The following is a 14,124-nucleotide window of genomic DNA, read 5'->3' as shown; positions in this document are numbered from 1 at the left end:
CAGCAACTCAGTACTCCATTAGGTCTCCCACATGGGTGGCAGGGACCATCATCCATTGCCTCCCAGTGATATTAGCAGGAAGCTGGAGTGGAAGCAGAGCCTCAGGACTCAAACTAGCATTCCAAGATGGGATACCGGCATCCCAAGTGGAGGCTCAACTGCATGTACCACAAGGCTCATCCCTCTCTCATATTTGTAATGTTAATAAATATACAGAGATGCAGCCCTTTCATTCCTGATATTGTTTACTTGTGGTATCTCTGCTTCGCTCAAAGACTCTAACCAGAATTTGTTATTTTTATTAATCTGCTCAGACACTTAGCATTTAAATTTGGTGTTCCTATCTAGTATATGTTTATTTTGTATTTTCATTAATTTCAGCTTTTATTTATTTCTTTCCTTTTACTTCCTTATGACTTAATTTGTCACTTTTGCTTTTTAAATGTACCAAACTTAATCATTTGTTCTTTCCTAGACACTCCTTATACTTTATAGCTTCCTTGTTTGGCTGTTATGATGTTCACTGTTTATAACCCATACTTGCCTTTAACAAAACCATACCAATCTCTGAAGATTTTCTTCAAATGCAACCTCTTCCAGGAGGCATTCCCTGCCCTTCTCTTGTCCGATATCCCTTGAATCCCTGTAGCCCATTTTGCCCTTTTGAGGTCACTCTTAGAACCTATCTTGTGCACTTATTTTATTAGCTCCTTAAAGATGAAAGTCCAATTTTTCTGAAAATTCCAGCACAGTGCTTCGCAAAAAAAAAAAAAAATAGCTTCTCAGTAAACACTGATGTTTGTGATTCAACATCAGGAGTTATATTCACACAAACTAACCCAGTTAATAGCAGGAATTATCAACTAGCAACTAAGTCACATTCAGAGTCATATATATTGCAAGAAGAATTTGGGCAAAAATGGAAAGAAAACTAATTTTAAAGGATCTTACTTGCTTCTAAATGACAGCTATATACCATTCAGACCTAACATTTAACTTGACATTTTTCATTTTCTGGACATTGCTTAAAACCAACTTTTCCCCTTTTATTTAAGGAAAAGAGTTAAATGGAACAGAGTTTTTAAAATATCTTTCAAGTTGAAAGATGAGACGATGAAGAAATTTCTCAAGAAAAAATAAGCTAAAGGATAATTCTGGTCTCGTAAATGGATAGTGAACATCAAAAATGCAGGACGTTGCAAATTTGAAGAAGGTATTACTCTACACTGCTAAAACAAAACTTCAGGACTAGACTTAAAGTACAGGGGAAAAATATTTGTAGCCCTATTTGGAGGCTCAATGACACACACATATACAAAGAGCAACTCTTGCTTCACAACATAAAGCATAACTTCATTCCTTTCCAGAAATATCAAACAGGCATCTCCAGTTCCCCAAGCAGTCTTTATCTATTTTATGATGCAAACCTCAGCACAACTTTCAATGTGTTGAAAGAAAAACCAGTTGGACCTATGGGCTGTCTTTAGTAAGACAGGAGTAGAGAGTATTAAGGTCTTTGGGATGGGGCCAGTGCTGTGGCATAGTGGCTAAAACCACTGCCTGCAATGCCAGCATGCCATATGGGCACCAGTTCTTGTCTGGGCTACTCCACTTCTAATCCAGTTCCCTAATAAGGCCTGAGAAATGTAATGGAAGATGGCCCAAGTGCTTGGGCCCCTGCTGCTTACATGAGAGACATGGAAGAAGCTCCTGGCTCGTAGCTTTGGCCTGGCCCAGACCTGCTGTTGCGGCCTTCTGGAGAGTGAACCAACAGATAGAAGATTTCTCTCTCCATCTTTCCTTCTCTCTCTGTAACTCCGACTTTCAAATAAAAGAGCTTTGGGGATAAATGTGTACAAATCTTAGCTGCCAACCAGTTGGTGTAGGACCTGGAGCAGGCTGCTTATCCTTTCTAAACTATTGCTTTCTCATCTGTGAAATGGGCATAATCATGTCTATTCAGAGGTTTTTTTGCACATCAAGAGCTTAGCCCCAATATGTGGTAGTGACATCCCTGCCATTGGAGTGTCACTGATGGCAAAAGTGGCATTGTTGTTGTTAGTGCTATTATTAGTTATAACAGCCAAAAAAGAGACAGAGTAATATTAAGGCCTAAATGTGATCAATATTGCTTAACTAGAAAAATAAGGCTTGGCATAAATATCCTATGAATATAGAATCCTGGGAGAAAAAAAATTTAAGTAACACCCAAATCAGTATATAACTATCCCAGAGACATGCAATAAACCTATGCAGGCCCTAGAAATCTGGTATCTACTTCATAGTGTCTCTGATTAGATCCAGGACTTCAGTTAGTTCATGAGGAAGGATTGGGTTATGTTCAATACCCTCGGTTTGGGTCTGAATTCTGGCTCTTCCTAGCTACAAGACTTGGGGAAGTTCCCAGGTAGTAACTCTTGACTTCACAGTGTTCCAGTGCAGCCCTTGCATACCTTGTGAAATGGAATGGGCTGAATTTGACCAAGCATCAAGAGACCTCTTACAGGAATCTTAATACAACTGCAGGTCAGCTCCACGAAAAAGAGCAGGCATCTGCCTCGGCACAAAATAAGGTGTAGTCTTTAATTTTAATAACAAAAGTCAACCTCCCCATTGAAGTGTAGCTGAATGCAGAGTCATATTCTCAGCAATTTATTGACGCCCAATATTGTATTGCTTATAATTGAGTTCCAATTAAAAATCTGATGGGAGATGAACATTCTCCAAGATGAACCACTCTTGGTACACAAATGCACTAGTTGGTCATGTGACTAGAAGGCTAAATACCCACAATCCACACTTCAGGTTCCAACAGAAATACTGTCATATAGAACATTGTGCCCTGCTTCTTAATGCATTTCAGTTAACAAGTTCACCAGATAAGTATATTTTCTGCAACTTCCACTGAAATCCTCCATTATTCATTTATCTCCTATTTGATCACTTCTGCTGAAAATCTAACAATTCCTGCAGTGTTAGCAGAAAGTTGTTTTTCTTGATGATTGTGTATCATTTAATGTATTAAGCAAATGAGAACCAGGGAATTCAACACCTTTGCTTTGACACCAGGGCTGTTAAGTTTGGAGTGAAGTTCTATGCTTCAACTCAGTAATTATTATTACTCTAATTTGGTTGGGTTTTTGCATATTTTTAAGTTTATTTGACAGATAGAGTTAGACAGTGAGAGAGAGAGAGAGACAGAGAGAAAGGTCTTCCTTCCATTGGTTTACCCCCCAAATGGCTGCTACAGCCGGAGCTATGCAGATCCAAAGCCAGGAGCCAGGTGCTTCTCCCTGGTCTCCCATGTGGGTGCAGGAGCCCAAGCACTTGGGCCATCCTCGACTGCCCTCCAGGGCCACAGCAGAGAGCTGGCCTGGAAGAGGAGCAACTGGGACTAGAACCCGGCGCCCATATGGAAGGAGGATTAACCAAGTGAGCCACGGCACCAACCTTTTGTATTTTTTTTTTAGACACAACGTTCTCCCTGCTCTTTCTCCTGTGATTGTTGGGGTTACTTGAGCCATCTTGCTCAGACAGGCAAGGACAGTGTGTCTAAAAATAGAACTCACATGAAGGAAGCTAAGATAAGAGGTAGAATGAGAGAAAATGGGATCTACTAATATCTTTTGAGCCCCTGGATCAAGTTGTGCCTGAAGCAAAACCCCTTCTTCTTTCCAGTTAAGTGAGCCAATAAATTTCCTTTTGGCTTCAGCCACTTTGGATTAGATTTTAGAACTTAGACATCCTTACTAACAAAGAAAAACGTTTCTGAGACTATCTGACAAGTACTGCCATTACTATAATTCATTTTTCTTGGGAAAAAAAATGAGTACAGTTTATGAATGAATCCAAGAAAGTAAAATTTTTGGACAATATGTCACATCAAATTTATAATAAAAAATAAAGCTAAGCCGGCACCGCGGCTCACTAGGCTAATTTTCCGCCTGCAGCGCTGGCACTTCAGGTTCTAGTCCCAGTTGGGGTGCTGGATTCTGTCCCGGTTGCTCCTCTTCTAGTCAGGCTCTCTGCTGTGGCCCGGGAGTGCAGTGGAGGATGGCCCAGGTCGCTGGGCCCTGCACCTGCATGGAAGACCAGGAGGAAGCATCTGACTCCTGGCTTCAAATCAGCGCAGCGCGCAGGCCGCAACACGCAGGCCATAGCGGCCATTTGGGGAGTGAACCAACAGAAGGAAGACCTTTCTCTCTGTCTCTTTCTCTCTCACTGTCTAACTCTGTCAAATAAATAAATAAATAAATAAAGCTAAAAACATATTCTTTCAAAGGAATTAACATTAAAGGAAGAAAAAGAAATCAGGCCTTTTGCATGCCACTCTGCTGACCTGCAGGTCTCCATCAGAGGAGAAAAGAGCTTAGTGAAGAATCTTCAGACATGAAGAAAGAAGGGAGGAGTTTCATATATCTACAAGACACTAGTTTCCCCAAGAAACACACGCAACATTCTAAATGCAAACTTGGAACATACCTGCCAGACCAAATCAGGGCCAAAATTAAAACGTGAAGCTTCCTGCAAGAAGATAAATCACAAATAACTTTATTCACTTGGCTTCCTTTCATTTTTATTCAGGTGACTTCTTAACTCCCTGGCTCAGCTGGCTGGCCTTGTGTGTGATGTCTGCGAAGAGCTGCTGCCCACCTTGCTTCCCCAACACTCACCTCATGGCGACATGTTTTCACAACTCTAAAAGTCTAGGCGTACCCAGAAATGTAGGACTCCCAGGCTGTGTTTCTCAGCTCTCAATTGGATGCAAAGTGTATGAGGGAGGTTCTAAAGTCCACCCTCAGTTTCTCTAGGAAGGAGGAGACACTTAGGGGTAACTTCTGAGCCATGCTTTATGTCTTCTCCTGAAACTGCAGGGCCAATTTATTCTAACAAAACTTGTTTACCTTTAGATTTTGCCAAGGCACCAGGTGACACAGATGTGTACCCAATGTTCAGACACAATGGGGCCTCAAGTTTCACCTGCCAGATGTAAGGGTCATTTCTACTTGGTAGTCAGCTCCAAGGCTTGGACAACATGCTCCACTTTCACACACATATAACAGATGCACAGAATGGGATGAGATCACAGCCTCTGTCACAAGCAACACACAGGGCTGAGGGCATGGGCCTCCACCAGCTGCCTCTATAACTCAATTTAGTTGTGCTGAGCACAGATGCTAATGGGACTCAGACTGCCCACTGACAAACAGAAGGCAGCGCTTTTGCGAATTAACAGGCATCCTAAAAGACAACAGAAAAACTCGGGCTCAGTTCCCTAACAAACATACTGATTTCATGTGTCCTGCAAATATGTTCTTACACCTACAAATCAGCATTGTTGGCATCCACAAAAGAAAAACTCCAGGTTCAATTTACTGATAGACAAGGAACTTCAAAAAGTTCATGGTAAGTGGAAATAAAAGATAAATTTTGGTACCAAAAGGCTTTGAAATCCATGCAGTTTTTCCATAATACATATTTTCCATGAGCTTTTTGAAGACCTTTTATATACAAGGATTTCAAAAATTTTTTGCTCCAAAGTAAATTTAGCTTTTAATTTTATTTTCACAAACTTTTTGAAGTACCCTCAGGTGTACAGATGAATTTGCTCTAGAAAATCATGTTTTATGCCTTCCCACATTAACAGCCTACATCAATGTTTTTATTTTTTTCAAGAGTAAACTTGAATCAAACAGAATTTCTACTTTGAAAAGTCTCAAAAAAGCACCAATCATCTCAGAAGAGACTTGCTTAATAAGAAAATAGCCACCATATTGGGAAAGATGTTTCTCCTAGTTTCCCCAAACATTCCTGGGATTTGTTCATCCTTTTTTCTTTTTCTAATAATTTGGAAATGAGTATGTGTGTCCTCTTCATCACTATTTGTGTAGAGGGCAGTCTGGGGAGATGGGTATGGAAGTGGGCAGAGGGGACTGAACAACCTTTTGCAAAATAATAATAATAATAATAATAACAAGAACAAAGAATGTATTTTAGTCTTTTGTCCTTTTCCCCCCTTTTTAAAGCTTTAATGTGAAGCTTGAAATGTGCAGTAAGAATGGAACTTAGTTATAAACCACTGCTACCCACATGTAGAATGTTGTTTCTTTTCAAAATAGGTTAAAATTACATAAATTCAAAACAACTGACGAGCCAAAGATTAATAATCACTCTTTTCCTATCGGCATTTTCCCCATAAGTAGTATTTTTCATACCAACTTACTGCAAATACATTATAAGTGCTTTGACTGGTGTAACCTCACTGGGGGGACATATAATTTTAAAGCAAATGTTCTACATTACTTCCACAGAAATCCACTTGGATAAAGACATTGTCATTGACTAGAAAAAAAAAATTCCAAGCTAGAATTTTTCCAAGCCAAAAATTCAATATCTCGTATTAGTTTCATTTCCCCTAGGACTTGGGACTATCTTGGCAGACAAACCAAAATCCTGTGATAAAAAACATAGGATTTTTATGATAGGAATATCAGTAAGTTTCAGGATCCTCTGGTAGGCTGATGGGGACCTGAAAACCTTCCCAGTATTCAGCTCAAGTGTGGAATTTGAAGACTGCAAACATCCTCATGATGAATTTTTTTTTCTTACTGAAACAATTCAAATCTAGAATTATTTATCCCTAAGATAAATAATTTATGATTTGCTTCCTTTGGGCCACAACTAGAAATAAAAGACTTCCAATTTCCAGATACTACCAAAGCAACTGAATTCCATCTACATTTGTTTCTTAATCATAGGTCATGGCTTGGTCGATTTCATTTATTTCATTTTCCTTAAATGCCCTAAATCCACCAAGAAGGATTTCTGTATTCCTTTAAATAGCATATCTCTACACCTCCACAACTAGATAGGATAGTTTGTGAGCCTTTAATAAATTATTATCCCTTCCAGACATGGTTACAAGAAAATACTGAAGTCAACAAAGTATTATTCATTGGAAAATAGATCTTGCTCAAAGCATAATTTTAATTCTTTAACAACTTCACTGCATATAAAATAACTTCCCTTTGTCAAATTGTAGTTTCTCCAAGGTGTCTTTTCATTATAATGTAAATAGGAGGAAGAAAAGAATTATTCCAGCTTTAGAAATTTACTTTTAAAGTACACACAAAAACCTCCCTTAGGCTTAAAGGCATTGGCCATGCTCTGGAAATGAACCCAGTTCTTTTCAGGCTGCAGATACTTGAGCCCTTTTTCTTCTGCCCAGAAAAGGGATCCTAATTAAAGGGCCAATAAATTGAATGCACCCAAGAAGACAAAAAGATCCAGCACAAAGCACTCACCAGGGTACCCAGAGCAAAACACAAGGTTCCTTTCTCATGTTTATGTTAGGTACCCTCAAGTTAGAGCAAACTCCGGAGGCACAGCTGGTTTTGACAAATGTGCACAGCTCCTACCTTCATTTCAATGACAGTCTGGAGAGCCTTCGTCTTGGCCGGCTCCGGCTGAAGTTGGCTTCTTCGGTGCAATTCCTGGGGAGGAACACGATAGAAATAAGCCTGACGGTTCATCTTTCCGCTCCACCATGCCCGTCACACAGGTACTACACAGCCCACCGAGTCCAGGTCCCCGGGGCACAGACATAAACAAGCCACAGGTGCCTCTGCCCCCACACTCTTTAGCATCCCTCCTGCCTGGAGCCTGCTCTCCGGTGAAAAGCTCTTGGCACATGCGCTATTTCTGAAACTCCCATCAATAATTAATGTCAACTGTGACAAAGCCAGCAAGTAATCATAGTCCAAATACTGTTCAACACTGGGGCTGATGCCCAGCCATCAAATCATAATTTACTAAATTACATTACTCTGTGCTCCCAATACAAACACAGCCAGGAAACAGAGCAAAGAAAATGACTAACGTGGTTGCAAAGCCGCTGCACGCATGGCACTTTGCTACCGAGGAGGGTTTGAAATGAGCAATTTAAAACCATTTCAGTACAACTGTGACACTTTCTGGGGTAATGTGATAAAATCCTGTGAATCTCTTGCTTGCAAATTTACAGTTTCAGTCCTTATTCAAAATCACATCTGTGGGTGATAGATTTATACATGATGATGCCAAGAAATTAAAATTGGCATTAATATCAACAATGTTAGAGAAGAGGCAAAAGTGGTTGAAGCCAGATGTGGCTCCGAGAACTCCTGGAATAATATTGAACATTTCTTTAGATAAAAAGAAATTGCCTAATTGCAATTTTAAGCTTGCAGGCTCACTTTTTGCTGCCTCTTCTCAAAAGAACAATTCTGTTAAGACTCTGTAAAGTTGTACTGGCAGAAAAGAAGAGATGAAGATGGGTTTGTTCCATTCATGCTCTGATTGTCTTAATAACTGTCAACAGTTTTATGAGAGCAGGCATTGGCAGAAGTAAACAAAACTGCTCACAAATGTCCACACTGCTGGTATGGGTCATCTCTGGGATAATTCCCCAAAAGCTTATTTCTGCTTCCAGAATACAATCAATTTAGATTTTGACTCTAGACTTTTAGAATCATTGGATCACAAACATTTAAGTTGAACAAATAAATCAAAACAAAACACAAACTTGGAAAATGAGAAAGAGGACCAAACAAATGGCTAGCTTTTCCAAGCAAGGACATTTAAAATTAACTCTATTCCCACCATCTTCATCTACTATCAGCATTTCATAAAGGCAGGACATATTAATGTAAAAATTGTCAGAAGACTTAAATCTCACAATAAAAGACAGCTCTACCCAGGATAAAAGAAGCAGGCAACCTTTTGCTTGTACCCTATTACATTCTTCTTTGCCAGTGGCAATGGATCACAAAGCACATTTTCCAAGCCCAGCACCAGAGAATCAGGGCCACTGCTCAGGAGTGGGACAGAGAACTGGGGGCCAGGGGGGCAAGGGTAGGGTTATGAACATTTTTCTCCTCAAGGTCATCAGTAATACAAATCTACAATCCTATGCAAGACTGTTTCTGAGCCTACAATTTAAGATCTGTGGGACCTAATTATTCAAAATGCTCTCCTGTCAGTTAGAAGATGTTTCTCCCCATAATGGATTGAGCCAAGTTAACTGATTTTATGCGTGGAGAAAGAGAAAGAGATACTGTATTCCTGTGGAGGACCCTAACTATGAACTAGCAACACTGGCTACCCTGCAGGCAGACAGCTGTACTGAATCAAGCAGCTACAATGTCCTTGGTAATACCTGTCTCTTTTAAGCCTCAGTATGACCAAATGAAGAGGATAGCCTGTATGGTGAGTCCAGGGGGCTGGCGGAGACCATGCAGCAATTAGTACTGATCACAAACCACTCAGTGGGGATGTGCCACTGAGTACTGAGCTGGAAGAGAAGTGCAATAGCACCCCCTGTTTTGGCGTTAAGTGTAATAACATCAAGATCTTAGATAACAATAAAATGTAATTTAAAATTTAAGAAATGAATTTTTAATGTATTTCATTGTGAACTTGTAGAGTTAATGTGTAACATTAGTTGTTAGAACAAGTTTCGAATATTCAATTTCATGAAAAGTACAATCAGTGCCAGGCCTCTACTGGGTGAATCCCCATGAGGATGTCAACGTCCAAAAAAAGGGTAGAGGTGGGGGTGGCACTTAGCCTCAGCATTACTTTTGGAGTTCACTGAACCAATAAAATCTCATAGACCAGAAAATGAAAAGTCAATTAAGAACATTTCTCTGTAGTAACCACTAGAAGAAATTTATTTCACAGATTGCCAGTTCTGATACCAAATGCATATAAAACCCATCTTAAAAATTTAAGAATGAAATTCATGATCATTTCATACTATGGCCAATCCCCATTCCAGAATAAAGACAATAAGAGACTTTGAAGAGGCATATTCAGTGTGCATAAAAAGAGTAAAATAATCAAGAATCAACTAAGCAAGATAGTAAAAATAAAAATCACATAGTAGAGGCAGGTGCTGCTGTAACTTCTGCCAAACAAGGAAATATCATCAAGGGAAAACATGCAATTAAAAGGCAAACTTGGAGCAATAGTTTTGCAAAAGTGGAAACAGAGTTCTCTTTGATATAATTATACAAATTCTATTATAATATAAGCTGGTTCAAATTTAAAAGTGGGTCCTTACCTCTGTGTCACTTCTTTAAAAAAATAAATTTCCAATTATCCAATCATTGCCGTTTTCTTATTCTAACTATTTTTTCAATCTTGCCTTCATGGTTTCTGAGAATCACCTTAATACCGAAAGTGCTGGAGAGGGCTATAATCTGTATTCTAACCATATAAACTGTCTCTAGGCCTCACATGAGACACTTCAGCTAGCTCTGAGATATGGAATTCTTTTTTTTTTCAACTTTTATTTAATAAATATATATTTCCAAAGTACAGCTTTTGGATTACAGTGGCTTTTACCCACCCATAACTTCCCTCCCACCCGCAACTCTCCCATCTCCCACTCCCTCTCCCATTCCATTCACATCAAGATTCATTTTCAATTAACTTTATATACAGAAGATCCATTTAGTATATATTAAGTAAAGATTTCAATAGTTTGCACCCACACAGAAACACAAAGTGTAAAGTACTGTTTGAGTACTAGTTACAGCATTAATTCACATTGTACAACACATGAAGGACAGAGATCCTACATGGGGAGTAAGTGCACAGTTGTGACTCCTGTTGTTGACTTAACAATTGACACTCTTGTTTATGGCATCAGTAATCACCCTAGGCTCTTGTCATGAGTTGCCAAGGCTATGGAAGCCTTTTGAGTTTGCCAACTCCGATCTTATTTAGACAAGGTCATAGTCAAAGTGGAAAGGTACCTCCTTCTTTGATGGCCCGTTCTTTATATGTGGAATTCTTAAAATGCTCACTCTGGGGTGGAAGACCAAGTATACAATGAAAATTTGCGCTCATCTCCCATAGTGCAAAGTTGTTGGGAAGGCCCACCAACACCGTCCTTGTGTCTAGACGGGACCACAGGACCTACTTTTGGCTAGTGGAATGTGGGTAGAAATCAGGCAATCAATTTCTATAAGCATTCCCTTACTAGTCACAAGCCCTTCTTCTTTTTCTATCTACTGGCTACAGGAGAAGTCCTCTATGACCCAAAAAAACAACACTTCTGCTTGATAAAAAGCTAAGACTCCTGAAACACCGTTTGAAAAGGCAGCTGAATGTCTACACTGGATGAAGTATGCCTCTGAGCTGTCAGATCTACAGATATCCCAATTCCCTCTGCTTTAAATAAGGCAATGGTCGCAAGGAAAAATAATATCCAATACGTCCTGTATGGTTTGTTGCTATTTTTGGACCACAGCAGTGATATTAATGTGTGATTGCCAGTCAAGTTTTTTTCTAATCAGGGAGTACTATGAGTTAGTTTCTGGATGCTCCAACTATTCCTGCCTGTATGAGAGTTGTACTCATTAATCACTAATCTTAAACAATGAATGGATTCTTCAGGAGCTTTTGGTGTTCTCTCATAGTGGTATCAGTGAGGATAAGACTTAACTTCCTCTGAGGGTTTTTAAGTGACAGAACTAAATCATCTATTGTGGTAAACTTAAACCTCTTGGTGTCACATTTTTATGTAAGAATTAAATGGAAAGTGTGGATTCCCTCTGGAAATGGGTACAACAGCACACACAAATGAAGTAGCATGCACCATTTCAGCTGGTTCTCAGGGCCTGGCTAGCACTCCCTGAAGCTTATCCCTGAACCAGACTCACTGTATTGAGAGTCAGAAGCCAGGAGACCTCAGTCCCAGCCTGAGACCTTGGGCACACTCCTTCTCCTCTCTGATCTGCAGAATGAAGAACTTTTCAAGTGGTTTCTAAGCCATTCCAGCTCTGAGACGTTCCAGCTGACTGTGAGAAGCTCATCTCTGGTGGTATTTTTAGTTGTCCCCATTCTCAGTTTTAAGAATAAGACGGAAAAGAAAAAAACACACAAAAGAATATCTCCAAAAGATCCTAAGCCCCAGGTTATTTATTTTTCTATAATTTCATTACTAATTTCCTGACTAGGTTGACCATATTTGGTCTTAAATTGCCATTTTCTTCAGAAATCTACCAGGAAGGAAGATTTTTTGAGCCTGCAATCTCAAGAGGCTCGTCAGAACAATTCGTGGCAGTTAACGAGGATCTAGAGTCTAGTGAGTTAATCTGGTTGGCTACCACCTCCCAAGAAGAGCCTGGCCAAACTTTCTTCAGTAGACAGTAAACACAACACACACACACACACACACACACACACCTCAAAACTTGCTTTCTTTCCAAAAGTAATTACTATTTTTATCTGGCCTTTTCCTATTATAGTTCTGGAAATTTACTATTGTATAACAAACCATTCCAAACTTAGTGGTACCAAACCACCACCACTTCAGTGTGCTCATGTATTCTAGGTCAGGAATTCATAAAGGATAGCCATGGGTCAATTCTATAAAATGATATTTGGAGGCTACTGGATCCATTGTCAAGATGGCTTCTTCAGGCCAGTGGCTGGTGCCTGAGCTTGAAAATGTCTGGAACACTGGGCTCTGTCTGGACTGTCAAGGTGAGCATCTCCATGTGTCCTCTACATGTGGCTGGGCTCCCTCACTGCATGACGGCCTCAGGGCAATCCAGTCTATTCAACGTAGGAATAAAGAACTCCAACAACAAGAGTTCTAGCACATAAGCAATGAACCACACAGACTTTCATTACCTGATGTTGGAAGTCATACATCATCATGCCTGCCATGTTTTATTGGCTGAAGCAAAGGAAGGAGTGCCAAATTTTAAGCCATGCTTTAAATTTGCTACTCTAATGGACCAAAACTAATTGGAGAAATCAACAGGGAAGTAAGCACTATAATCTCAACTCACATCAGTCTTCAGATATGGCAGATTGATATATTCAAATATTTGACACAGGAGATAGATGAAATACAGCAGTGATCCAAACAGACCAACAGCCCAGCCGTTGTAGGTTTTCTTTTTCCTTCCAGATTTAAATAGGGAAAAGGCACAATAATTTGAAAAGGAGACAAAACTAGTTGCTACAAATGTCCAAAACGAAAAGAAGAAAAGTTGGAAGAGGACATCACAGGGAGGAGCTGATTAATTGTAATTTCACCTTGGGTATTCAGAGAAAGCTCCATGGAAAGGTCATGGTTGAGCAGAACATGGAAAGTCTAAATAGAATGAGGAAACAGTGGTGTATATATTCCAGGGAGAGGGAACAGAAAATGCTAAGTGTGTAGCCAGGGCTGCAAGAGGGATGGGAAAAGTACTAGGTCAAAGGAATACAGAGGTAAGGGGCAATGGGAGGCTAGGCCTTGCATTTGGAGTTCATTGTGGAAACACTGGCTTTACTCTAAGGATAATGAAAAGCCATGGGAAAGTTTGAGCAAAAGCAAAGCATGATATAAAGTACATTCTTAAAGGACTACTCCACTTTTGGTACTTCACTATGGTGAGGACGGTAATATAGGGACCAGATAGAGGGAACTGGAGGAAACTGAGCAGGAGATCCAAGAGCCTTAAACCAGGGTAGCAGAATGCAGGCAATGAGAAGGACTTGAGTTTGGATATGTTGCTGACAGACTGCCTGGGAACTAGACAAAGAGGGAAGAAAAGGATGACTCTCAGACTCTTAGCCTAAACAAGAGGAAGAATAGAGGTAGGTGATAAAGCCTGAGGAGGGGAGGTGGGAGTTAATGGAATCAAGAATATCGCTTCACATGTGTTAACTTTCTGTGCTGTCAGACATGTAAGTGGAGATACTGAGTAGGCAATCAAATAGATGCATCCAGATCTGAATATAGCATTGAACCCATAACCTAGAGGAGATCAAGTGGGGACTGAGCTCAGAGAGGAGAGACAAGAGAACGGACCCCAAGGGACTCCAACGTTAAAGGATCTGAAAAGTGAGCAGCAAGCAGCAAAGGAGACTGAGAAGGAACAACCAACAAGACAGGAAGAGAATGAATAACGTGGCCTCCTGGATATCAAGTAAAGCAAATGTTCAGTACCAGTCGCTTCTCAGAAATCAGTAGAATGAAGCCAGAGAATTGGTGGTCAGACTGAGCTACAGACAGTCATTAAAAACCTTAATTAGAGTAGTTTCATTGGAAAGTATGAGAAAAAGTCTGACTGAAATATG

The 14,124-nt window shown here is 40.0% G+C and overlaps 1 protein-coding gene across 26 annotated transcripts in view; it reads right to left on the bottom strand.

The window, feature by feature from the left end:
* The window catches only part of ERC2 (ELKS/RAB6-interacting/CAST family member 2), a 1,007,328-nt gene that overhangs the window by 672,884 nt on the left and 320,320 nt on the right, over positions 1-14,124 (bottom strand). For 13 of the 26 annotated variants that reach the window (XM_051852289.2, XM_051852297.2, XM_051852275.2 and 10 more), the window contains 2 exons: positions 7,419-7,493; positions 4,483-4,524 (listed from right to left, as the gene is read on the bottom strand). In XM_051852289.2, the coding sequence (XP_051708249.1) occupies positions 4,483-4,524; positions 7,419-7,493 (117 nt within the window). The remainder of the gene's footprint in view (positions 1-4,482; positions 4,525-7,418; positions 7,494-14,124) is intronic. The other 13 variants (XM_051852290.2, XM_051852291.2, XM_070050693.1 and 10 more) reach the window with 1 other exon arrangement.

Source organism: Oryctolagus cuniculus, chromosome 10, assembly GCF_964237555.1.
Source record: "Oryctolagus cuniculus chromosome 10, mOryCun1.1, whole genome shotgun sequence".
Lineage (NCBI taxonomy): Eukaryota > Metazoa > Chordata > Mammalia > Lagomorpha > Leporidae > Oryctolagus > Oryctolagus cuniculus.
The sequence above is the reverse complement of the archived record's forward strand: the minus strand, read 5'-3'. Positions and strand labels throughout refer to the sequence as shown.